The sequence below is a fragment of the Lipophrys pholis genome (genome assembly GCF_963383615.2).
Source record: "Lipophrys pholis genome assembly, chromosome: 10".
Taxonomy (NCBI): Eukaryota; Metazoa; Chordata; class Actinopteri; order Blenniiformes; family Blenniidae; genus Lipophrys; species Lipophrys pholis.
The window spans coordinates 12659484-12686653 of NC_137640.1; the positions used below are offsets into that span (position 1 = coordinate 12659484).

The window sequence follows — 27170 nt, forward strand, 5'->3', positions numbered from 1 at the left end:
GCGGAATAGATTGTTGACCAAGTTTCATGATCAAAAAAAAAAATGAGAATGCGCAACACGATCGTGTCCGATAAAGACTCCTCGTAAAGGAAAAGCAACACACGTTTTAATCGATCGAATCTTTGGTTTATATTTTTTGTCTTACAAGGAAACTCATGTTTGTTTATTTTTACCTAAGTCCTAAATTCTCTCCATACACACCGTTAACCCTTTATTGGGCCCTTTATTCTATTCTTTATGAACTAACGGATACAATTATGAGATTGAAAAAAATATAGGAATAAAAAGAAAGTTGGGCGAAGCTGTGAGAAAGTTGCTGCTTGTGTCGAATTTCTAGATTTTGAGAAAATCATGAGAAAGCACAACATCCTGGTATACTTACACTTGACTCGTGCATTTAATATTAACAGGCTTGGGAAGAAACGGATTACATGTAACGGCGTTGTACCTTTACGACACAATGTAATGTATTCCGTTACATAACAGTGAAAAATTGTGTAATCTTGTTACTGGTATTCTTATTTAAAAGAGTGTTACTTCGCAGGATTACAGAATTATTCTTAAGATTGCTTTGGGTCTTCAGTCTTAGTCTGCCCAAGTGAAATACTGCTTGAAATAAATAGACTGAAGGGACAAATCTCCTTTACTCTAATGTCTTTCTTGACATGTTTGACATTGAAGTAATCCAAACGCGACTAAAAGAAATCCAGTACATTGCTTTAATTTTGTGCAAACTTACAGTAAGTTGCTGATTAAATGTTTCAACAGGTAACTTGTGATTGGAACAGATTCCATTTTCAAAGTAACCCTTCCAACCCTGGACATTGATTATGGGAGTAAGCAGGATCACACTGTAAACAATAAACCACAAGCCAGAGAGCTTCTATTCTAATGTTCAGTTGATTAAATCTCTCTCAATAGATTACTTTTTGTTGGACACTCACATCATGTGACGTTATAGCAGGACCCAAAGATGTAAGTAAGGTGGCGACAAGTGTGTTTTATTAGAAAATATGACATTAAACAGAAATTGTGACACTAAAACAAATCAGATTCATATGCTTAATGGTATAGTAGAGAAACCAACCAACCAGCATAAACTCCTTATTTTGTTTCAATGTTTATATATCAACCTGACTGGTTCACCACTAAATATGTTCAACAATTTACACAGAAGAGTTTATATTCAATAGAAGATGTTTAGAAAAGATAAAGCTCTGCTTGTACACGTCCGTCAAACATCAACATTCAGGCTCCATGAACCGTTCCTAAGGTTTGGTGTGTGTTTGACCGTTTAGGTAGTACATTTTGAATCCAAAGAAAAGAAAAAGTCTTTCTTGGAGGCTCAGCTCTGGACAGATATTTCAGCGTTAATGGCGAAACTCTTAAGGGAATTAGAATTCTGCAATGAGCCTGTAGCAAGGTTGTAGCACAATATTTCTCACACTTTCTTTGTGGGGGGGGGGGGGGGGGGGGTGGCATAAATTATCTACTTGTGAAGAACTTCCCTTCTATGTGTTGCTTTAATTACAAGGCTCTCTGTGTACCTGGGGCATTATGGTGACCTTTTTAACCAGAGAGCACTTATTCTAAACCCGTCGTGTGACTTATTTGCAGTAGCTATCTCTCACATAACCGAAAATAACAACCAATAAATTGCTCAAAAGAAACATAGTGAAATTGGTCTGAATGCCAAAACAGATATTACTCCTTTAAAATATGTATACATTTTGGTCTGTGTTCTATAGTTTCACATTTACTCAAACTGATATTTACAAAGAAGAAGCTTTCCCGTGCATCACTTTAGAAAACTTACCAAAGTCTTCCTTTTTATTCAATTAAAGATACCATGAAGAAACTGTATACAATATAATAATAATAATACTAATAATACTACTACTACTACTACTACTACTACTAATAATAATAATATTATTCTCATTATTATTGCACAATCACCTGAGCCTCACGTGTGGCAGAGAACTTTGCTTCTGACACAGATGTTAGCAGGTTAAGTTGTTATTAAACATAAAAGCTCTAATTATGACACTTTTTTCTGTTGTTAAGAGAGAAGAGAGCTCAGTTGAGTGGAGTTAGAGGTGTCTGAGAGAAGAAAATGGGCCTGTCTCTGGGTAATCTGGTCTTGTTTTGGTGATGGATGGCATCCTGAGTGACAACATGAAAATAAAGGCCTAACTGGTTCCACTTCCGATAGTGTCACATTTCTGAGTGATGGCAATCCCATTCAAAGAAGAACTAGAGCAAAGGGCAGCAGAAAAAAATATCTATCTTGCATGTGTTCCTCAGTGACTCACCCAATATTTACTGTGCATGTCACCATTGAAAGTTTTGGAATGGCCCTGCATTTGTTATGTTAATCATCACATTGAAAATGATTTTTCAATTATTCATTTACCTTGTGGGTTAACAAATCCATTAGCGTTGATGTTTTTGATGGAGTTGAACAAAGTTTTATAATGACTGAATCTTTACAACGTGAAGTCTTTAAATTTGACCCGATGTGCTGAAAAACGGTCTCATCGAGAACAACACATTACACATCAGCCCCATGATGTGTTACTTGAAAATTTTAAATCCCAAAATGATGTAAACTGCCGACCTCTGATCCCAACATTTTAGAAAATTGCACCACTTCTCAAAATGTTTTCTTAATTCTATTTACATAACTTATAAATCAGCGGTACAGTTTCTTTTCGATCAAATGTACCTACTAGATGTCATTTTGACCAAAAAATAATAACTAATATGTTTAACTGAGACAGTCAATGAAACTAACAAGCTTATTTCAACTGTTAACATTTGGCTAGTTAAAAGTTGATTACAGTATTTACATTCAAGTAATTGTCAAATGTTTAAATTGTCTACAACTATAACATATAACCTGTTGTGAGGAAGATATTTGAACATTTCATGATATGTACATATATCAATGGTTTGTATTAAAATTGATAGTGTCAACTCATCTAAAACAACTTTGATACATGCCCACATTTACCATTTTAGCAACAGTCCATCATTTTCTGTGAAGTGAGAAGGCTGAAGTTGCTGAAGTTTTGGTAAATTAATTTTCCATTATTGTTTGATTCTGCTCAACAGTCCTGTTTTTTTGTTTGTTTGTTTGTTTTATCATGTCCCAAATATTTTCTATTGGTTAAAATGCTGACAGGCCTTTTTCAGCATCTGGACTCTTGTACTGTGATTTCGTTTTGTTGGGATTGACTTGAATGTATTAAGTCTTGCTAATATATATATATATATATATATATATATATATATATATACAAACATTGACTAGACAAAAGCAGATATTGTTGTTTAACTTCTACATACTTCACTCCATCGATGTTGGCTTTTCAGATGTATAAGTTGCTGACAGAAACGAGGGCTGCCAAATTCCATTTTTCACTCAGGTGAATAGCAGTCACGACAGTGGACAGCTCCTAAAAAGTAATTTTCTCTGAAAGACAATAGTTTCCATGGTGGAACTGCAGATCTGCCTCGAGAGTGCTCTCTGCTGCCCTACTCCGATGTGGTCTTTTCAGTGGACAGTTGGTGTAACTGCAAGTATATTTCCTCTAAATCCAAGTTGGCCGAGAGACAACAGCACCCCTGCCGAACACTGCTGGTATTCCATGTCAATCCTTCTAACCTTGAAGAACCCCAGAGGTAAAAGGGGAAAAAATTCTATTTAGAAAATTACAATTAACCAGGTGTCCACTGAAGTAGACATCATGCATAACCCAGTATATTTCAAACAGGAGTCCTGTAATCACTTCAATGTTTCTTGTGACTGTTGTTGTTTGTATGACTGGTATTTTTTCTAAGATGTTCATTTAAAATATACATTTTAGGTGTTTTTCACACTTTCATGCAGCCTAGATGTGATGAACATAGAAGTGTTCAGTGACGCTGAGACTAAAATGTCAGTTTTTGTCAATGAAAACAACATGCTTGTAGAAGTATATGGCAATGCCAGTCCTGCATCCTTAAAGAATTGTGGAAACTCACAATGTTTCTCCTGTTGGAGATGGTTTGACCCACTTACGTGTAGGAATCACAGGAATGAATGTCATTGGTTTCTTTTTCAGGCTTAAACATTGTAGGTCTATACAAATATACAGTGTTGAAATGTCTAAAAAAAAAATTGTTAAAATGTTTCCAAACGCATAAAAAGAAACAAGTGGGGCCTTTTTTATATTTACAAAAAAATAGTAAATCAGTTATTAATTTTTACAGAAAGTTCATAATGTTAATTGTTGAATGCTCTGGTGCATATAGTACACTGGAGTGGATGTTTCTGTAACTATGTGAACAAATAAGTATTTGGGAGGAGAAAAAGTTTTTTCATGTCCCGATAATAATAAAAACACCTCAGAAAAACCATCTTGATCAAAGCTTTCACAATTTCTGCATCAGAGGGTTGCTGGGAGCTGTCTACCAAATTGTTATCTAGCTGGATGATCCCACACTTTATTTATTCTTTAGTCTATAGGACACACTGTGGTTTTATTTCTGACCACAGGACCATTTTCTATCTTTCCTCAGTCACTTTAAATTTGTTTGTAAGTTTTTATTTCTTATTTTGAAAACATAATCTGTGTGCATATTTATTTTGGAAAGACTGTCCCTCTCAAGAATGCTCTCTTTATATCAACTCATTTTACTGACCCGTGAACCTAATAGGTCGCAACAGCCTATTTATTAATACAGTTTACTCCAGCTGTGTCACACATGTCCTTAGTTGTGTTGCTGACGTCTCAGTCAAAATGAGGTACAAGCTCATAAACTCTTCTGAGACTCTCCTGTCTGTATTTGGGTGAATGAAACAAAACACTCACCGGAGCCACAATCAATAATTAGATCTCTGTTTTGAATTTTTCTGAAGTGTACAGTATTATTCTCGCTGAGAATTCAACGTCTGCCCGACTGCAGTGTCATAAAGGTTTCCAATAGTCAGGGTGACTCCTAGTGGATGTATTGTGTTACTGCAAATTCGATATTTTTCATGCACTTTCTGTTTAGGTTTGCCTTTAGTAAGAAGTCAGATAACTAGAGTATGTACTTTATGTTTTTTGTTTTTAATTCCATTACCAAGGTTGGCTTGAGTGATTCTTCATGAGGTATCAAACCACGGCAATTTGACACTTAAGGAATTCACTCATCCTGTTTTTATATACTCTATTATTTGATAGGATTCATTTTGCAAAACGTCTAGACCCTTTCTTGTGGCAGGTTGGGCGTTGTTGTTCAGCACAGAAGCAGCTGGTTCACCTCTGTGGGCCCGTTCACATCAAAACAAAGGAAACATTCATTGCTCTCCTGATAACAGGCGGTAGAGGCCACAAGGTATCCAATAGCTTCAAACAGGCATGCCTTATTCATGCCTTATTTCTTCATGATGGGACTGAAAATGTCAACGTTGCGAGTGGATATCCAGACAAGAAGCCATATTTCTTTTAAATGGCATGTTTTAAACTCAGTAACAAGATATTTAAAAGGCCAAGAATGTAAATGATATGTTTTTTGTGTCTTCACAGAAAAATGTGCTTTGTGGACTGCCTGCCAACACATCCAGAAATGTTTGTGGGATCATTCCTCCCTCTCTCTCTCTCTCTCTCTCTCTCTCTCTCTCTCTCTCTCTCTCTCTCTCTCTCTCTCTCTCTCTCTCTCTCTCTCTCTCTCTCTCTCTCTCTCTCTCTCTCTCGTTTTCATCAAGACCTTCACCAGAGGGCTGGGCTACAGAGCAGAGGGGCACATGGGCTGGAAAGAAGAAGGAAAATGGAAAAGAGGGAGGGTATAGTCAAGCTTGAGTAAGGTCTTTTTTTTCCACACAACCCTTCTTCTTCTCTTACAATTCATAGACCGCCCACACACACACACACACACACACACACACACACACACACACACACACACACACACACACACACACACACACACACACACACACACACACACACACACACACACACACACACACACACACACACACACACACACAGTGTAGAGCCCAGACAAAGTCAGGATGTGACATCATCCACAGGAAGAGAAGCCAAATAACTTTTTTCTCTTTTCACTGTGCAGCTCCGTGAAGTTCGAGCCTCTCAGTCGAGTTTCGTTCTCAGCACAAAGGGAGTCGGCCGAGCAGCTGGAGCTGGAGCTGGAGCCGATCTCCACCTCCACAGGGTTTAAAGTTGAGGCGGCTGGTCGTGCGGTTCTTCCCTAAACGTCCCACAACTCCCCTCCACATTCCAGACGCTCCGCTGCAGGATTTCAGAAGGGTACAGTGCAGAAAGCTTTTTCCATTCTGTAATCTCTTTCTGTGAATGATCTCTTGAAGACTCCTCCTTTGTTTTCCTGGGTACTGTCCCCAGCTTGTTTAACCCCCCCCCCTTATCTCCATGAGTTACTATTTTCTATTTCACTCACTGTTTGGACTTTTTGTCAGAGATTTTATTAAAATGTGTCAACTATGCTTTATGGGTCTGTCAGTGTCAGTACGTGATCAGACTTGCTTCAAGTTGGCTCTGTTAAGGCATGCAGGGAGGCACAAAGTAGTCCGCCACAAAGTCACAGGATTCTACATGCTGTCACATTTAAAAAAAAAAAAAAAAAAAAAAAAAAAAAGAAGTCATTAAATCGTGTCACTTGAGCCAAACAGTGAGTCTTCCTCGGAAGCCCTTTTGTTATGGACACACACGTACAATAGCTGTCTCATGACCACGTATTCAAGCTTCCCCGTTGTGAATTTCCAACTGATCAGGCTCACTGTTGAAGCTGCTAGATGGAAGAATTAAACTTAAATTACACGTAGTAGAACTCCATCAAGTCAAAGTTTGACATGTGTGAAATCTGTGGGCTGACATTTGGAGAAGAGTGAGAGCATCAGCAGAAGTTCACAGAATAATCGTACCCGTGTTTTTGTCTTATATTTGAGTAATGATGATCACAAAGACACAGACACTTCTGCAAATTCAATTCTCATGAGAGACAGGAAATGATGAGAGCTGCAGTTCAAAATGGAACGGGAGACACAAATGCGGATATAGTATCATGTTGCAACCACTGTCACTTGAATGTGACTGGACCATTACGCTTGAGGAGGCAACATATGCAAGAATCTTTTCTGCCACCAAAACAGTAAAACGATGAAATGAATAAAATTCTGTGGAAGTCTGGGAATATGCAGCAAACCTACACAAGTAGCCCGGCAGTCAGATTTCCATCAGCTGTCACGTTTGATGAAATGTCTTTCTGTCACTGGGTGCCGCTGCAAGTCCCTGATCCTAAGACATTTTCACTGTGGACATTTTCTCCTGCAGTGCTCTTCAGGACGGTTTAATCTCAATGCGCCACAGCATGCCATTCATTTTCTCAATTAAGCTTGACTGTCGTGGCCTGACGTTCACTACGGCCGCATGATGCTGCTGCTGATTTTATTGATGGTTGCTGCTAGAAAATCTGGTGATACAGTCGTTTGGACACACAAGTGCCGTGAAGGCAAGGAGGACACGTTTGTCATTCGTTTGAGGGTATCATGAGTCATTCATAAGAGTTACAGAAATCACTTTGAGTTGTATTACACAACGATAGTGCACGGTAAAAAGCTACGTTATATGAGTCACCGTAATGACACAGTTCTTTTGAACATCTGGCTTTTGTGGTTTTTTTTACTAATTAAGCTTTGGCAAAGCTTTTTGTAAACAATCTGACAATAGCCTTTGTGGTGTTGTAGCGATATCCTTTATAATTTGGGCGAAAGTAACCAAATATTAAATTGGATTAACGAGAAATAATAACCAGCAAACTCTTGTTTCTCTCTCATTCACAGAGGCATCAAACAAACTCAAAACGAGAGCTCACCGCAGGCTTTTCATGACTGATCCCCGACCTTCCGTGACCTGATCTTTGGAGCTAAACAAAGCCTTGATCGACCTCAAAGGTTCCCACTTCACCGCCGTCAAACCTAATTATCATTCTGGAGTGCGTAGTCTCCCCTTATCACGGGGGAAACGACTGAGTCGATGGCGTTGTGTCTCGGACAAGTGTTCAGCAAAGACAAAACCTTCAGACCAAGGAAGCGGTTTGAGCCTGGTACGCAGCGTTTTGAACTCTACAAAAAGGCTCAGGCCTCACTCAAGTCGGGCTTGGACCTCAGGAAAGTGGTTCAGTTGCCCGAGGGAGAGAACCTCAACGACTGGCTTGCTGTTCATGTGGTGGATTTCTTTAACAGGATCAACCTGATTTATGGAACAGTGAGCGAGTACTGCACAGAGCGCACGTGTCCCATCATGTCTGGAGGACTGAGGTACGAGTACAGGTGGCAGGACGGCGACGACTACAAGAGGCCCACCAAGCTGCCTGCTCTCAAATACATGAATCTGTTGATGGACTGGATAGAGTCGCTCATCAACAACGAGGACATCTTCCCCACCAGAGTAGGTGTGTGTGTGAGGAGTCTACAAATGAATCTGTCTGGCTGTTACTGAGTGTGTTACCGAGCACACGAATGGGGGTTGCCCGAGTAGTGTTGTGCTGCTTCAGAGCCTCCACGAGGCTCTCAAATGTGAGGATTAAGTTCAGTCAGGTTAATTAGACAATCAGGCTGACATTTAGGGGAAACTCAATAGGTGACAGTGGTGTTGTTTCATCACAGCGTCATAGATCATTTAGAAGAAATGAGCTCATTACTGATGCCAAAACACTGATGCCAAACAGTGTGTTTACCACTACAAAACAGTTCAGTATGTTTTCAATGTTTGACTTTCACTTTCGTATTGATGAGATCTGCAGGTCATATGAGGTGAGAACTCAAAATTTTGCTGAAGTGAAAATGTCTTTTGTGTGCCAGGCTCTCGTTCAAAGGGCCTTTAAAACAATATAAGATACAAGGGAGTCAAAGTTAGTTTTCAAAATAAAATTATATGTGCTATTCCTTTAAGTTAAAATTACAACTGTTTTCATTTTATGTGCAAATTTATCAAAGCAATACCAAAAGGAAGTTCAATTTGGAGTTACCTCCTTTGACTGCAAGGTCATTGTTTTCCAAGAGAAACTCCATTACTTGTATAGTATTGCTGTATCAGTGACATATTGGTTCTCAAATCTAGACAAGATCGCTGCTTTATCTTGGGTCCAATCCAGTTGTTGTTGTTGTTTTTTTTTTTTCTTCAATTCAGGCGTACCTTTCCCCAAGAACTTCCAGCAAGTGTGCAAGAAGATCCTGAGCCGCCTCTTCAGGGTGTTTGTCCATGTTTACATCCATCACTTTGACAGCATCTGCAGTATGGGGGCAGAGGCCCACATCAATACCTGCTACAAGCACTACTACTACTTCATCTCAGAGTTCAGCCTCATTGATCACTCCGAGCTGGAGCCCCTGGTGAGACGTCAATGCCACCTCAGATATATGGGTGTGAATTGAGCGAGCGTGAATAAACAAAGAACGGGATGAATGCTTTCTAATGGGATGGCTGTCAGCATCACTCTCACAACTGTCAGCGTAGCAAATAATCTGTTTGCTTGCTGTGTGCATCTTCAATGGATTTATATTTCAGCTGAAAGTTGATTTTATCTTTATTTTTTATTTCATGTTAGTGCACATACAAACTAAGCTAAATAGATGGTTTTGTCACACAATGAGAGATCGATATGTGACTTTTGCTTTCTTTAAGATAATGTAATCTTTATATAACACTGGGAATGGATTTAACATTAGATTCTCGCCTTCAGTTTTCCCAGTATAAAAGAAACTTGCATTGATAAAAATAATTTGGATCGAAGCAGCAAACCTAACGAGGGAACTTGTATAGCTGTTGCAATTTTCCAACAAAAGGACCTCTCTCACATAGGAGCAGATGGAAAACGGTGCTCCAAGCATTAACAAAAGGCCTCAGTTATCATCATCACAAAGCACGTTTCATTTGTATCGCAAAGTGAAACGGGGACGAGTCCTTTTTGTGACCGCACCACCGAGAAAATCAATCTTTTTAGCGGAATCTCTTGTTTTTACATCTTTGCGACGCAATGCAATTCTTTTTGTTATTTGTAGAGGAGCAATGGCTTTATTTCCATTTGAGTAAATATTGTTCCTAATATTGAAAATGCACCAGCATGTCATGGTGCTGCCTCCTACTAAATATCATGTCTCTTTTTTTTTTTTTTTTTTTTTCTTTTCCTGCAGAAAGCGATGACAGAGAAAATATGCAATTGAAGAAACCCACATGGACAAAGGAGTTTACATTCTGACATTATCTGAGCCCCGTGAGAAGACATCAACATTGAAACGATCAAGACAAACAAGTTTCAAGGACATTTGCGTTTTGTTGAACAAACTAACTGACACACACTTTCAAATGGTGGTGTTGTACCTTCACAGAAGCTTTCATTTCCTGACAATATGATGCTGTGATGCCATTATGGATGTTTTTGTGTTGATTTTTGATATTTCAAAAAGATGTGTACTCATTTATTTTCTGCTCTCTTTTTAATGTACGTCTTCCTGATCTCTTTAAAGATTTTGATATGCACGATCTTTGGTGTATCTTGGTGACTGGGAGAATATATATATAATGTATTTTCATAAGTTTAAATAAGTTCTCGGGACATAGAAATCCGGGCTATGCCACTGAATCATATCTACCGTCACATTCCTCGTGGACGTTGCACCAGAAGTGAGGCGATGCTTAACAATTAAGGCGTTCCTGCGGAAATAGACTGCAACAAGTAAAGAAGTACTCAAACCTTTGGCAATAATAATAAGGTATTTTAAATAGTAACAATGTCTGTTTCAGGCTTGATCCTCAAAACAAATGCTAAGTAGTTTTAATGTATTGGTTTCAGGTAAACATGCATTTTTTATTTTTTATTTTTTTTTAAGTTTTTCAAGTATCTCGGGGTCTTATTCATTAGTGATGGGAGGAGGGATCGTGAGATCGGCTACAGATTCGGACAGGCGGCTGCAGTAATGCAGTCACTGTAACGGACTGTTGAGGTGAAGCAAAGCTCTCTGTTTACCGGTCGGTCCGCATCCCCACCCTCACCTATGATCATGAACTTTGGCTCATGACTGAAAGAATGAGATTATGGATACAAGTGGCCAAAATGAGTTTTCTCCACAGGGTGGAGGCGTCACTCTTGGTGATAGAGTGAAGAGCTCAGCCATCTGGGAGAGATGCAAAGTCGAGCCGCTGCCCCGCCACACTAAGAGCAGTCAGTTGAGGTGGTTTTTGGTCGCCTCCCTTTAGAGGTCTACCAGGCACGTCCAACTAGGAGGAGGCCCCGGGGTCAGCCCAGGACTCGCTGAAGAGATTATGTGTCTGGCTTCTTCGCTTGCTGTACTGCCATCGCAACCACATATGGACTGACTGGGAAAAAAAATGGACGGATGGATGGAGAGTTACCAGTTTCAGAAGCTGTAGATTAACAGCATCTCAGAATAGATCCCAAATGAATGAGTTCAAGGAGCAAACGTATCTCTACATCAGCTGTAAAGCCACAGTCCTGTATAGTTTTTACAAGATCCTACGTTGTGTAATGAGTAGCATGTCGTCAGGTTCTCCATGAGCTCCATGTTGACACATTAATTAAAATGTGTGTTGAAGGAGGGATACATTTAAGTCTGTAGTGCAGCCCTGTGTAGCACACATTTTTAAGTCCTGTGTGTTAAAATGTACATGATCAGAATTGAAATGGGATTTCCGTACCATCCATCCATCCATCCATTCATTTTCTTCCGCTTATCCGTTTCCGGGTCGCGGGGGTGGCAGTCTGAGCACTGTCACCCAGATCACATCGCACCGATTAAGAACCTTCCTGCGGGTGGGATGGCTTCCCTACCATAATGACACAACTATTGAAATTTAAGTGAAAGATTCTTATAAGAGCAGTCAGTGGGCTTGCTATATTTGAATAGACATATGGTAGATGGGCCAACATGACACAAAAGAACAATTGACATTTATTTTTTGTTTTTTTTTTACCCTTAGATGTGTTGTTGAAATCAAGCATTTTGGGAAATAGAGCAGATTCATTAATGGAGTGAGAGATATTCTGTGTTCAGATCTTCCATATAAAATTCTGCCTCCTTCCTTGAACAAGAAACAGCCTTGACAACCTGACAGAGATGACAGCCGAAGCCAACGCCTTTAACCAACCACATGAGGCTTCGTCCACCTGCCAAATCCAAACTCATCCTCAGACACGCAAAGAGAAATACCCATTCCCCGAAAGGACCTGAACCTGAGTCAGGTGACCCCAAAGCCTGAAGGACCAGCACAATTTCCTTCATGCCTTCCGTGTTTTGTGTGAAATACAAGCGACTCACATTGGTGTTTGATTAGTCTTATCCTCTTTAAAGTACTTGTATCAAACAAACTTAACCTTGAGCCTTGCAGATGTAGTTGAGTTATGTCTTCTACTAGCTGAAATCTCATCAAAACAGCTGAAGAACTATTTTCTTCTCTACACACAGCAAAATGAAAATGTTTTTAAAACACAAAAGGAGATTTAAAATGTTTTTAAATCTCCTTTTGTGTTTTTTTAGATTTTTCACTTTGTCAAGTTTTGGGATTTAGCTTATTGAATTCAGTGCTTTAAGAAACATAATAATAACGGCTTGGATTTATAGAGCACTTTTTTCACACTGACTCAAAGCGCGTACAGAAACCATTATTCATTCACATCAGTCCCACCAGTGATGGTAAGCTACGTTGTAGCCACAGCTGCCCTGGGGCATGCTGACAGAGGAGTGGCTGCCATTTTGCACCACCAACATTCATGCACCATTCATACAAGGCAAATGTGGGTAAAGTGCCTTGCCCAAGGACACAACGACAATGACTGTTTGATAGAGTGGGATTCGAACCGCCAACCCTCCGGTTATTGGACGACCGATTCTACCCCGAAACATACAGCATATCAGGTTCAGTCGGTGTTTTTGAATTAGATTCCTAATGTCAAGTTCTTAGTTTTATAGCCCTTACTTTTACTTGACTTCATGCGCTTCCTTCTGAAATGACCCCTTATTTCCCACTGTTGCCATGGACACCCCATTCCTGTTAGACTGGGAGTCTACATAGGCTGGTTGACAGTGAATGCTCACACATTAGGGAACAACTGCTTGCGACCCCCTCCCCACCCCACACCCTTTCCATTACCTTGTAATGGCTTCAAAAGAGCTCCAATTATGGTAGCAACTATGATGTCTCGCTGAAAATTTGCTAAAGCTTTTACAGGGCCTTATGCATAAAGCTCTCACCCATAGCATATTTTAATGAGCTAAAAAATTTAAACACATCACATTATCTCTGCCTAATCTGTTATATAATTTCAAATGAACTATCGTTCTTTGTTTTTTGCGAAGATCATCCATCAGATAGCTATTTGCTTTTATAATATGCCAATTACATTCGAAAAAATGTGTTTGAATTAAGGTGTTTTCATTCAGGAACTTTGCTTTTGTGTAGCGTGAAGGCTGTAGATGACAGAGGGAGAGTAGGAGGGTGTGATAAACCCACTGACATATGCCTGTGTATGACGTGTCCTTCCTAAATCCTGGATTTAGGAAATCAGAAGAGACATCTTGTAGATACACAGTATGTGGGAACTGTTCGTGACGGGCAAAATATAAACAAATAAAATGATATTTAACAAAACTACAAGCTGTTTTAACATTGTTCAAATAAAAACAAATACAACAACAACAACACTTTAAACATAGTTGATTGATTCAGGGCACACAAGTAAAACTCAGTCATCTCATAGATGTGGTGTGATTGGATGCTGTGACTGCGCCCCCAGTGGTCATGACGCGGCAGCGCAGCAGCGGCTCACTCCGTCCACCTGCATGAAGGACCGCTCAGATCTGCTGCTCTTGTTGCGCTACGATGGACGGAGGGAACACACCGACAGCGAAACACTGAAGTTATGGCTCTGATTCAGGTAAGTGAGACCAAAGATTTATGACAAAAGGTTTTAAGTTTTATTTTTTTCTTCCTTTTGGTTTTCTTTTCTTGCGTGCGTAAGTGGTCAGTCACTTCGTGAATTGTGAATCACTGACGTTTTGTAGTAGTAGTATTGCAATCTGTAGCGTACACGCTGTCGTCTCGTGCTGTTCAAAACCAGTTTGCGTATGAAACTTGTTAAGTGTTCAGGTCAGATAGATAGATAGATAGATAGATAGATAGATGGATGGATAGATAGATAGATAGATAGATAGATAGATAGATAGATAGATAGATAGATAGATAGATAGATAGATAGATAGATAGATAGATAGATAGATAGATAGATAGATAGATAGATAGATAGGTATTCCTATCTGCTAGAAAAGCAGACTACAATTCAGAAATACAGTTACTCTGATCCAGGTGTAATAAAACAAATAAAGAACATTTCAAAAGACTACAGTATGTAGCTTTAGAACTGTAATAAGCATCTCGATTTTCAATTGATGGAAAACGAAAATTTGTTTATACAATGTTCCACCAGAGCCAATATGTTCAATGACTTATGTTAGTAAGTACACCATTATTCCAAAACCATTGACAAACAATTTCCTGAAGAAAAAAAAAAAATAGAATCTCAAGAAATCCTGCTCATTTTCTAAAAGATCTCACTTTTTCTGTCTCTTCTTTTGGTTCGTCATTATCATCTTTCCCTGAAGTGATCAATCATTAGTCTGATCAGCAACCTCTCTGAGCGTCACTGAGACATGGTGCTACCTGAGAAAACCCCCCGAGCATGTGCTCCCAAAAAGATCCCCGAGCAGCGTGCCCTCCAGCACCAAAGCCTTCCCTCCCCCGCCCTGTGCTGCGCCTGCGGGCTGTGCATCATGCTCGCTGGCATCAACATCACCCTGGTGGGAGCTTTCGCCTTTGGCACCTTGATCCCCACGGGCAACCCTCCCATCGTCATCGGACCACTCCTCCTGTTAGTGGCATTGTCTTTCTTCATGGCGTGCTGCGTGGTCAGCAGGAGACATCCAGCCAACATGGCGAACAAGGCCAAAGGACGTGAGAAGTGGGGGCTGATGCGGATGGGGACAGCAGCTTTCGAGATGGAGACAAGTGAACATACGCTTCAGGACACGACGGCCGTTCAGCTCAGCCCCACGAACTCCCCGAGCACTTCTCAGAAATCTAACTCCAGCCGAGGGGACGCCGCCGCCGCCTCACCTTGCCAGAACGGACTGTATGTATCAGAGATATCTGAAATGAGCATCCCTGAAGTTAAACCCAGTCTGACCTCTGACCAGACGCTGTCTGACCAGAGCACGCTCACTACGTAACTTGGACTTTGATGGGTGAATTTATCGCTCTTTGAATGGCAGAAATGTTGAGGAAGTTTAAGTATGGAATTCACCACAAAATTGTCCCATAAATGGCTTCAGACTTTCTACTTAAATTTGTGCAAAAACCTTTCTGATGATATCTTGTTCATTATTACAAGAGGTTGTATTGTTTATTCCTTTGTTCATAGACATACATGACCTTGTCACGAACAGAAGGAAAAGAGCCGATAAGATAACTCAGTGTTGGCAGGAGTCACAGGAAGAGGGTCAGTCTGATGGTCAGCTTTTATAAGGATGATGTTTTTTGTTTGTTTGTTTTAATTCTTTAGAAGAAATTACGCAACTTAATAATATAGGAGATAACGTTATCATTTTTTCTATTCAACACACAATATATAACTGAATGAATTCAGAAGTTTGATACAGATAAAATAAAATGATAGAACAAGCAAAACAACAAGGTTAATAGTCAGTTGTAGACTATATATATATATATATATAAAGATTTGCCAATTATTTAATATTGAATCATCTGACTAGCACAGAATAGGCTGTTTTGTTCTTGGAAAAATTGAAGCTAACCATTTTTCCAAAATGTAGAAACTACTTGGCGTGACCCGAATGATGTGAGCTTGAAGAGTTAAGGGGGAAATGTGGGCCACATCCTGTCTTCATGCGTTGAGGATTGACAGTGGTTAGTGCATGTCTCTTTAAACGTGGAGAAACAGGTTTAGTTAATAATGGCAATTTTCTGTGTTTGTGTGTACATTTCAGCATGGGCTTTCAACATATGCACTAACATAGCTGTTATTGTTTTATTTTTAGTGTCTCACACCAGCTGCAGTAGCTGGTAATGTGACTGTGACCTGTGTTAGGATCAAGATCCAGTGACACAAAGATGCTCGGTGAATTTCTGCATTTGATTTCCTCAAACGAAATCAGAAAAGGAGATAGTAGCCTCAAGTCAAGTGTCTGTGCAGGTGTTGTTGATTCAAATGGTCTTATAATCATGTCCTACTGATTGACTGTGTTTAGTACTCCTCACATTCATTTTGGATAAGAACATTAAGTTTGTGCACCCAGGTTCATGTGAGTCATAAAAGTTGTTTTTGTGGTCGTATAAAAAGCCACTACTTTCACTAAGATCAAAATTGCTGATATTACTTTTTTTTTAACTGATGGCATCGGTGGCAGTAAGTGGCTTTGACTGGTACAACAATTCAGTAACATATTATGTTGTGTTTTTTTCTTTTTTAGTTTTTATATATGTCAGTATATATATGGAAGGGCACATGTTAATGTTTATAAATAAACACTATGATTTACGAGTGTCTTTATATGTAGAAACAAAAAAAACGTGTTGCTTGTGTACACACACACACAAAAAAGAAAACACCTTATACTGCAGGAACAGAAGCGAAGAGGAATCAAACCCGTTTACAGCTACATGCTGGTCACACTTGTAAAGAAGAATGTACGTACTACATGTTGCAAAAATAATTTGTTCGTTATCTGAGAAGCACCAGCGGCGGCAGTGCAAACAGCTCCTTCCGTACAATGTCGCCCATCACTTGGCATCTGACCCAACAGCTGCCAGCAAAGGCGGGAGCGCTGTTTACCCATCATCATACATCTGCTGTCCACAAACACAGCAAGACACACACTGTGATCCCCTCACCCAGCTCAACCACTGGAAGAGATAACACAACAGCTGCCACCCATTATTATTGGAGTCCTGTGTGTGTGTGTGTGTGTGTGTGTGTGTGTGTGTGTGTGTGTGTGTGTGTGTGTGTGTGTGTGTGTGTGTGTGTGTGTGTGTGTGTGTGTGTGTGTGTGTGTGTGTGTGTGTGTGTGTGTGTGTGTGTGTGTGTGATCAAGCCGTATGATTTGGCAACAGGCGTGTTGTGTGGTTATCTAGCGACTCACAAGTACAGCGGACGTTGGTCCGATGAGGTGGACGACATGTCCTGACACCCTGAATCATCACAACAGAAGTAGCCTGGAGGTCATATTGCTCTGAAACGTGACTCAGCGGGGTCACATCATACCAAGAATTACACCCAAAACACAATTTTCTTGTATTTTGGATTACTTCACTTCAGTAGAACTGTATTAAAAGGAGGTGTCGCCCATCAACACAAGACTTTAGCTCTGATTTCCTATAATGACATGTTCACATCATCTCCCTCTGATGCTTGTCTCCACAGAAAATAATGTTCAAATTTGAATGTTTTCATAGTTAAAAGACAGCTTTCTCTTTCACATTGCCATGTGCCTGACTGTGAAATCTTTGGGTCACAAGATTCTGTACTGTGATGTTGTATACTGTGTGTAAAGCTTTGTGTGTGTGTGTGTGTGTGTGCATGTGAGAGTGAGACCACACGAAGCATGCTAATTGGTAATGTGTAAAAATGTTTTGCTGGAGAACAAATAAATTCAGTGTTTTGCCCGACATTCTTTACATTACGGTAATGTAAAGGCAAAGCGTACCCACACCAAACTCTGTTGCGCAGTGAACAGAACAACCAGCATGCGCAAAGCGTAGTATGTGAACAACAACAGAGAATTCATGCGGCCGATGACATATAATATCGCGGGCTTGTCAAGAGGGACGATCGTCACTACCAATGTCGCTCCTCCTCATCAGACCCGTTCTGTCGTGCTGGGTACCGAACCGGAAGGGGGATGAAAAGTCATAACCCTTGGATGCTGTTCTTCCGGTACCATCCGCAACTTTTGCAGTGGGGACGCACAAACGCCCGTCCCGTCCGGTCCTATTTTTTTTTAAATGTTGTAGGCGGAGCTGTTAAGCTATTTTGCCAATCACATATGTAATTCCCTTTATTTATATACTGTATATATATATATTTTTTTTGCCAGGCCTGATGAATGTGTAGGATGATAATAATAATAAAGGATAAAGGAATTTACCCAATAAAGGAACAAACACATGTTCTGCCTACATTTCTCAAAAGCTGTAACTAAAATGCAGTAACTTGAGGTGGAGCCATTGCAAAAACGCACATTCAGCAATATGTTTCGTGTCAGCAATTGTTTCGTGATTTTGACACATCAATAAGATGTACATAAGACAATAACCAACAGTTAACTCATTATTTTCCCTGTAACATGAGCAGACGTTTGTTAACTAAGATGTCAGCATGTCTTCAGGCTATCATTAAATTAAAAAATAAAATAAAATCCTCCTCCAAAGACACATGAGTTCATAGCATGTCTCTCTTCATGGTGACCCCACCAGCATCTTGGTCTTGGACACATTTATCATAGTGTCAGTAAAAGTTGTTTCTGATATTTCCTGGAAACACAAAAAAGCTGTAATTTGTCAAGATGCCTTTATTTCATAACTGATATGACAATTTGTGCATTTAATAATGTTGATAACGAGACTCATATCCTATAATCACGGGTGGTAAGTGTCATGAGGGGCTGAATGATTCACAAACGGGTTTGGAAGAAAATTCTATGGACATATCTGCTATTAGAAAGAGAAACATGCTGAGGGAGAGAACAATGAACTGGAGCTGTGTGCAAAATGCTTTAAATTATTATTATTTGGGGACCTTCGTCATTTGAATAGTGGACAAAATTAACCCAGGAAGAAATAAAAAAGAACTGACTCATTAAAAGTGAGTATAATAACACCACCTTGTGGAGATAAAAGTGTACAATACTAAAAAAAAAAAAAAAAAATCCGTTTACTGAATGAATGTGTGTTATACATTAAAGGCTCATTCAATAGCAGCCCCTCATTTTGAGGTGTGCTTACTGATTGTTAAGGTTAAAGTTGCTTCGTGTCTACTGTTATGATCACTGTTTATAAGATAAATGCACAACCTAAATTAAAACACTTGACAGGTGCCTTCAAGATGTTACTATCAATAATAGTATTGTTGTTGCAACAACAAGTTTTGACGTTAGAGGGCAGTATTGTATTTTGCACTGTATTTCGGACGGTGGCCGTGTTGATGCGGAGGAATAAGACGGGACTGTATTTAGTTTTATTTGAATATGTATCACCTTTAAGTTATGAGTAAGACTTTAGTATGCATGTTTACAACGCACTTGATGAATAAACTAAACGTAAAATTAAAAATGAGTGCGTGTCTGTGGTCCAGTGTAACTGCATTGCATGGTCAGGTTAAAAAATACAGACTGCAATCAATATTTGTTCTAGCTTTGCAATGTAGCATAACTGATTTAAATGAGCAGGACAAATCATGAAAGGAAAAAAAATATTTTTTTTGTTGGATTCCCGCACTTAATTTAGGTGTGCAAAACCTCAGGTAAAAAGAGTTGTATTCAAATAAATCATCAAACCCTGAAAAGTGCCTAACTCAAAACGAATAAGGCTACTATATAAACTAAAATGCAAATGGGCTTATTGTGTAATTTAATGATCAGTAATTAAGTTAAATAAGGAGAATGAGATGTTCTGCAATCAGATAACATAATAAAAACATGTAAATATTATTGGAAAAAAAAGAATACAACAAGGAAATGTTACCTTCCTTATATTAGTTCTAAATTGATAAAACAGTATACATTTTATTTATAACATTAATATGTTATTAAATTTAGGTTTTTATGACCTAGTTTTTAATGTACATATTCATGGAATGTACTTGACAAACTGTAGAATTTTAATTTAGTTCCTTGTTTTTATGTCATGGGATGAGTGGACAGGAGCAACATTTTATCACAACCTCAGTACGTCTGCCATGAAGCCATCACAACCTCTAATGGTGTTTTGAAAGTTGCCATCACTGCTGGTTCGTCCTTGGGCCTCTTCCGACACCACCCACCCCACCACCCCCCGCGTGTGCTAGCCTGCAGCTCGCTGCGTTTCATAGGGATGCAGTGATCCTCCCAAGGCCCTGAACCGCAGCCAGGATGTCTCCTAACCGCTGCTTGAAAAATACATTTCCCACAGGTAATATACACTGCGTTCCCAGATACCCAAACGAAAGAACAATAGCAAGGTTACCTTGTTATTGACCCCCGTGTGAATGTAATCATCACCAGGTGAATGACCCCATGTGTCTCACGCAGAACTTTTTTATACACAGCTGATAAGTGGTTTGCTCCTGCATTTTGCGTAAGCCATTTGTCTTTCCATCCCACCTCTCTTGTTGGGTAGAGGAGGCATTTAATATCCCACCTCTTCAAGTGAGGTGCCATTAATTTTATCCGTCTTTTCAGTTTGCTAAGTGTCCTTCTAAACAGCAGCCGGCTCCATCTAATTCCTAATGACTGTTGTGAGTGCTGACTCTGCTATTGTAAAACAAATGATATCTCTGTCCTGTTGGAATAATCCTAATCTATTTGAATGGAAGGGGCTGTATTAAAATGACAAAAGGGGGAGGGTATTTCCATCTCATGATAAATGTGCAAATGTCCACCAAAGCTGAATCAGACACCACTTTTTAATGGCCTGATTGCACGTTCATTTCTCGCCTCATTCTCTAGCAGTCCTGCTCCCTCCTTTTTAATACGGAGCTGGTCATATTTTGTCCCAGATTAGTATAGACGCCAGCTGACAGTTGCCTCTTCTCAAGGTATTTAGAAGACATAATTCATTCATAGATCTAGAAGTGCTCCCATTTGTCATCCCCATTTTTATGCTCAGGGTCTCCACAGTCACTCATTTCTCTCTCTCTCTCGCTCTCTCTCTCTGTCTCTCTCTCAGCGTGTGCGTGTGTGTGTGTGTGTGTGTGTGTGTGTGTGTGTGTGTGTGTGTGTGTGTGTGTGTGTGTGTGTGTGTGTGTGTGTGTGTGTGTGTGTGTGTGTGTGTGTGTGTGTGTGTGTGTGTGTGTGTGTGCCAAGGGAGATGAGGGCCAGGGCAGTTTTCAGCTGATGTATTAGCTGGCATATGCAAGCAATGAATTATCAAGGAGGAAAAGGAGTCAATTATCCACTCCTAAAGAGAGGCCAGCCCCGTGTGGCCTAGGGGCCCCTTTCCATATTTACCAAATCATTTCACAGTGTGGAACACGACACGACCAGAAGACACTTTGCAGACACCACACACACACACACACACACACACACACACACACACACACACACACACACACACACACACACACACACACAAACCCTCTTCTGCTCAACCTTGCCCCCCAGCACGTCACTTTCCCTCCCGCACATGCTCAGTGCTCGCTCTTCGGTTAACAAGGACAGGTGACAACGCTTCAGATCCATATGGTAATAATCCATTTTATACGCACACCAACTCTTCAAACAGATTTTGGATGAGCTGGAATAGCCATACCATGACCGTCAGCCATTTTGCCGTGTCCCAATTCCCTCCCCTGACTCCCCTTGAATCAAAATAGGGCCCTGATTGACTGTGCCACTCTGACTAATAGAGTGGCTATGGTAAATGAAATACCCGGCACTTTCATTCCAAAGTCTCTTACCCCCTGTGTCCCCAGTCACTTTGCCCTGACATATTTTTAGAGATTGAGTGCTCTATCCTGTTTTTGATGAGGACAGGCTGAGCTGAGGTGCGTGCGGCGGCGGCAGTGACGATGGCGCCTCAGTGCAGTCAGGACCCTTGGACACGGGCAGCCGAGCTGACAGGGCCTCCGGTGACTGACGGGGCTGACACTTAGGGAAATGAGGTCATTAGACAGTATTATGAGTGGGCTGATAGCTCTGTAATGGGTTTTAAGTTTGGAATTTAACTCAGAAGCCCACCGGGGATGGGTTTGATGTGTAGGCGGACAGGTGGGTTATTCCAGAATAAAGAAGGCAGCTCTCCTGGGCATGCAGGAGAAAACTGGTTTGTGTTGAGAAAAGGTGAAAAGAGATGAGGAAAAGGAGAGAACATTGCTAATGTTCGACCAAATGAAGCACGCAGTGAAGCCCTTCAACAAAAGAGGAGAGTTTTAACAGATAAGTCACTTTTGTTTTTGGGGCCTGGATTTTGAGATTAGACTTATCCAAAGAAATTTTATTTTCTTTGTTTTGATATGAGTGTTCAAACTGAAATTTAAAAAAAAAAAAAGTGAAATGATCTCTTCCATCCAGATGATTGTCTTTTCCAAACTGTGTTAATCTGCTATGGCTTTATGGCAAAAGGTACAGAGTCCTAAAACAATGAAAATTTCCCTTTCCCTTTGTTATTTTTCCAAGGTTTATAATTTTCCATGCTGTATGCACACATTTTCCAAGCTGCCTTAAGTCTTAAGTAAGGACGTCTATATTTAGTGCATAACGATAAACTCTTAAGTTATAAGACATAGGGTAATGCGTAAGGGTGTTAAAACCAGTGGGATAGTTTAGTGGAGATTAAGGGACATATCAAAGACTTGTGTAAAGCTCCATCAAGAGCTGTGCAGCTGTTTTGTGGGCATCTGCACATGCTTGTTGGAAAAAGAGGGCAGGAGTGACTCAAAGAGCTTTGGCAGCCAGTGAGTGACTGATAATGTCTTACCATTTCTCCCATTACTCCTTTTGGCCGTGCTGTGAAAACGAATGGGCCACTTTATTGCTACGGTGGACCTTGCAAGTACTTTTGAGAGGCAAGATTTAGAATGGTGTTATGGCCGTCCAGTGGAGGGCAAGACAAACCACAAGAGGGGATGAAATGGATGAGGACGGGGGCAAAGCGATGACGGCCGTCTCATTCACTCCGCTGACTTAGTTTGGGGGGAGATGAATCACTGCTTGGCCTCAGTAAAGGGGTTATGGAGGGCGGGGGGGGGCGGGGGGGGGGGGGAAGAAAAATGAAGGTCATGTTTCTGTGGCAGGAATTTTCACCACATAAGAAAGGTTGGTGATACAAATCAAGAGGCTTCACGGTGTGTTTCAGCGCTGTATCCTGCAGGCATCGCTTTCATGCCACTCCAGAGCACACATTGAGTCCAACCTCATCAGAAGAGTCCGACTAGTGAAGATTTCTAGTTTCCTATTTGCAGGCAGGTAGAGTGTGTATTTGTTTTTGTTTTTGTGTGTGTGTGTGTGTGTGTGTGTGTGTGTGTGTGTGTGTGTGTGTGTGTGTGTGTGTGTGTGTGTGTGTGTGTGTGTGTGTGTGTGTGTGTGTGTGTGTGTGTGTGTGTGTGTGTGTGTGTGTGTGTGTGTGTGTGTGTGTGTGCGCGCGTGTGTGTATAACAACCTGCCACTACTTTAATCAGCATCTGTCAGGGAATTTATTCCACCACTTTCACTGGCTCAAGTGAACAGACTGTCTTTCTTCAGAGTTGTGGAAAAAACTGAGAAATAACCGCCCCTTTCAGTGCCAAAGGTGTGGATGATCACTGCAGTGGGTTTAAGTGACAGGTAAATTGCAGGTTAAGTGGAGAACACAGTCTTTTAACAAGAGACTCCAGGCTCCTGCAAATCCTCCTTAGTCTTTAATCTGAATACAAAAGGCGGGGGCGGGGGTATTAAATCTGACCCCTCAATGTTCTGTTTGTTCCAGACTCCACTCAAGGGCCTGCCGTAGCCGGCAGAAGAGTCCCAGGTTTGCATTTTCTTTTGTGCCAAGCAATTGGCATTGAGAAACAACGTCGTCCACAGAGCTGCCCCTTGAGTGGCCAACGCTTGCAGGACAAAAGAAGGCCTGGAGTCACCAGCTTCTCCTCTTCGACATCAACTCTTATGAAACTTGTGGATTCAATTGGAATTTGTTAAAAACTAGACTGTTTATTTGTGGACAAAATTCTATAAAGCAGCACATTTATCACAGCTGTGCTATGGAGAAAAAACAAATCCTTCTTTATTTAGTAGCAATGGCAGTTAGAAAGAGGAGAAGGGGCCGGGGTGAGGCAGGCGGTTGGTGCTTGCCGAGAGAAAGGCGCTTTGGGTTGTCAACGTTTTAGAGGCTTAGAGTCAAACCTATCCGGGCTCAGGAGAGAGGAGTCTGGGTGTTAGGCAGGCAGAATGACTCCTGATAGAAGGAGTTTGCGGCTCAAGTCGAGAGGAATCGTCTTGGCTCCCGGATGAGGGGAGGACTAATTGATTCTCTGAAGTTTCCTGTCGCAGAGCCCGATTACAGGTATGACCGGATTAAAAAAGGAGAGGGGAAAAAAACAAGGGATCTGGAGGAGGGAAATGGTAAAAATCAAAGAGAAAAGGAGATGAGGGCTGCCATGGACGGATCAGCACCACTTATACGCAGTGATGTGCTTGCTCCTGTACGTGTTTTGTTTGTGTGCGTGTGTGGGTATGCTCATGTGTACATACCACTGCAGCAGTGTTTGATCTCAACACTCGTAGGAAATCATCAGGTCACATTGCAAGGCCCCCTTTCTCCAGTGTGTTGCACAGGAGCACATTGTGCCGTAGCAGAATGCTTCCTCTAATCACTCACTTCTGGTTAACACGTCTCAAAGCCAGAGGCATGTGTCTCACTTGCCCATAAGAGTCCATGACAAGATTGAGTACTGAGGCATGTGGGAGCCATAGAAAGGCTCTGAGAGAAAAGCCTTCAGGAGAAGGAGAGTTAGGACGCATATCTAGACCTAAGCTGTCATGCGTGCAGCTGTAATGGCTTGTTTAGTGGCAAAGTCCAATCTAAGGCCCCAGAGAGCCATTATTTGAGGACTATCGATCGGGCCCTACGGCAACTGCAGCCCGGGCCCCTGTCCCTGATCCTGTTCAGTAATAAGCGTACTCATGTCAAGGTGGTAATTATCATTGATCTGTAGCCACTGTGACAGGGCAGCGGCCCCTTGCCATGATTCATAGACGTCGTGGGACGACTGGACTTGAGGCACCAAATCACTGATCTCATGGTTACAGGCAGCTTCTGGTGGTGTAGGCCACAACTTGGAAACAGAAGAGAGGAGATGGGTTGTAGTTTGTTTTCATTTTGTTCTTTGTGTGTGCGTGTCTGCATGCGTGTGTCTGGTTTACTGAATGTCAGTTAAAAAAGGGCAATTGCCGGCACAATCGTCTTGTGTGATGTGTTCAGTATTCACTTATTGTATATAGACATTTAAATTTGCTGAAAAATAAGATATTGAAGTCAGCTCACTTCATGAAGTCTCCCTATCCGCTGCACACCTGCTGCTGTGCTCCTCTTGCTCCCCTTCTCCTGCTGCAGCCAGCACACTTTCACCTCTCCCTAGGTTATAAGCTGTGAAATCCATCACTATTTCTATGCATCTTTGTGGTAACCTGCGGCACAGTGAGACAAACAAATCACAGTGTGTCAGGTCATAATGTTATTGTGCCGTGTTAGCAGTGTACACACAAAGTAGATGTCAGTATTACACAATTTATGTGGCTTTGTGTTGACTTTGCCATATGATCAGTCTTGAGCATGGCTTTAGGGATCAGTGGTTCAGGCTTTAATATCTTACTGGGATGGATTGCTGTTAATTTTTTGTCCAAAACAGAATGGTCCCAGAGGGTGGAACATTGTGGAATGGATCTTGCACTGGACTCAGGGTGTCTTTGTCAGTTTAATATCACTGCAGTAATTATTTTGCCATTAAATGCCTCTGAAACTTATACTGCAAGTCCACATCTCCTAAACTCTGCATTTCTGTCCATTCGGTTGGTTTTAAAATGAGTTATGGTTGGGTTTATAGGTGGGTTATTATCTGAAGGCAGCGAAAAGGTGTTACTATATTGATGTACAATCTCTTGTGCCCATAGTGAGATTTTCTCATTGCTTTCATAAATGTGTGGCTTACGGCATACATAAACTTTCAGAACAGAATAGAGTAGAATAGAAGTCCTTTATTGTCACTCTCTATTAATGTTTAAACACAGTGTTAGCAGCAGTGAAATGCTGTGACAGCAACCTCAGTGACAGTAATAGAAAAAAACACACACGCTAATAGAAAAAGATAATACAGAGAGATAAGATATGGGGGGGGTGGCAATGACTCTCACAGCCTGCGGGTAGAAGCTGTGCTTGAGCCATTTTGTTTTCATTTTTAGTGCCCGGTATCTTTTACCGGAGGGGAGTGGGGAGAACAGGTGGTGTACAGGGTGGGCGGGGTCATTGGAGATGGAGGTGGACCTTCCTCTGGAGTCGACCACGGTAAATGCCTTTAAGGAGAGGTAGTGTGGTCCCAATGACTTTCTCAGCCACCCTCACAACCCGCTGCAGGTTCCTTCGGTCCTCTGCAGTGCAGCAGCTGAACCAGACCATGCAGCAGTTGGACAGGAGGCTATCGATGGTCCTCCTGTAGAAGTTCACCAGCAGGGGTTGAGGAAGGTGAGCCTACTTTAACTTCTGGAGGAAGTAAAGTCTCTGGTGTTCCTCCCCACCTGGTGGGAGATGTTGTTGGTCCAGGTGAGGTCATCAGAGATGTGCACACCAAGGAACTTCACGTTCTCCACCCTTTCCACCTCCTGTCCGTTGATGCAGAGGGCAGAGTGCTCCATGCATGTGGATCATCAGAAATCCACAACTAGTTCCTTGGTTTTGCTGGTGTTCAAGTCCAGGTTGCTGTTGAGACACCATCTTGTCAAGTGCTGGACCTCCTCCCTGTAGACTGGCTCGTTATTATCCGTTATCAGTCCTACAATGGTGGCGTCGTCAGCAAACTTGTTGACGGTGTTGGTGGTGTGGATGGGGGTGCAGTTGTGGGTGATGAGAGAGTGGAGGAGGGGGCTGAGGAAACACCCCTGGGGTGTTCCTGTGTTCAGGATGAGAGTGGAAGATGTGTGGTCTCCCATCCTGACGTACTGGGGTCTACTGCTCAGGAAGTCCAGGATCCATGCACACAGTGAGCTGCCCAGGCCCAGGTCGTTCCGTTTCACGATCAGTTTCAGCGAAATGACCGTATTAAAGGCCAAACTGAAGTCTACAAACAGTATCCTTACGTAAGTGTTCTTCAGCTGTGACATGTAAGGTCAGCAAAAAACAAAGAAA

General features: G+C 41.2%; 2 protein-coding genes across 3 annotated transcripts; both read left to right on the forward strand.

The window, feature by feature from the left end:
- The first annotated feature begins 5558 nt into the window (after positions 1-5558).
- On the forward strand, positions 5559-10553 carry mob3c (MOB kinase activator 3C). 2 transcript variants are annotated; one of them, XM_080473526.1, is made up of 5 exons: positions 5559-5831; positions 6106-6302; positions 7853-8463; positions 9201-9403; positions 10205-10553. In XM_080473526.1, the coding sequence occupies exons 3-5, from the start codon at positions 8046-8048 to the stop codon at positions 10232-10234; spliced, it is 651 nt and encodes a 216-aa protein (XP_080329652.1). In that variant the 5' UTR covers positions 5559-5831; positions 6106-6302; positions 7853-8045; the 3' UTR covers positions 10235-10553. The 2 variants fall into 2 exon arrangements, with proteins under 2 accessions (XP_080329652.1, XP_080329651.1); XM_080473525.1 differs by lacking the exon at positions 5559-5831 and having other exon boundaries at positions 5889-6302.
- Positions 10554-14734: 4181 nt separating this feature from the next.
- LOC308115528 (transmembrane protein 275-like) lies at positions 14735-15310 on the forward strand (the record flags this gene model as incomplete). Its single annotated transcript, XM_080473085.1, has 1 exon — positions 14735-15310. The coding sequence occupies one exon, from the start codon at positions 14735-14737 to the stop codon at positions 15308-15310; it is 576 nt and encodes a 191-aa protein (XP_080329211.1).
- Positions 15311-27170: the final 11860 nt, after the last annotated feature.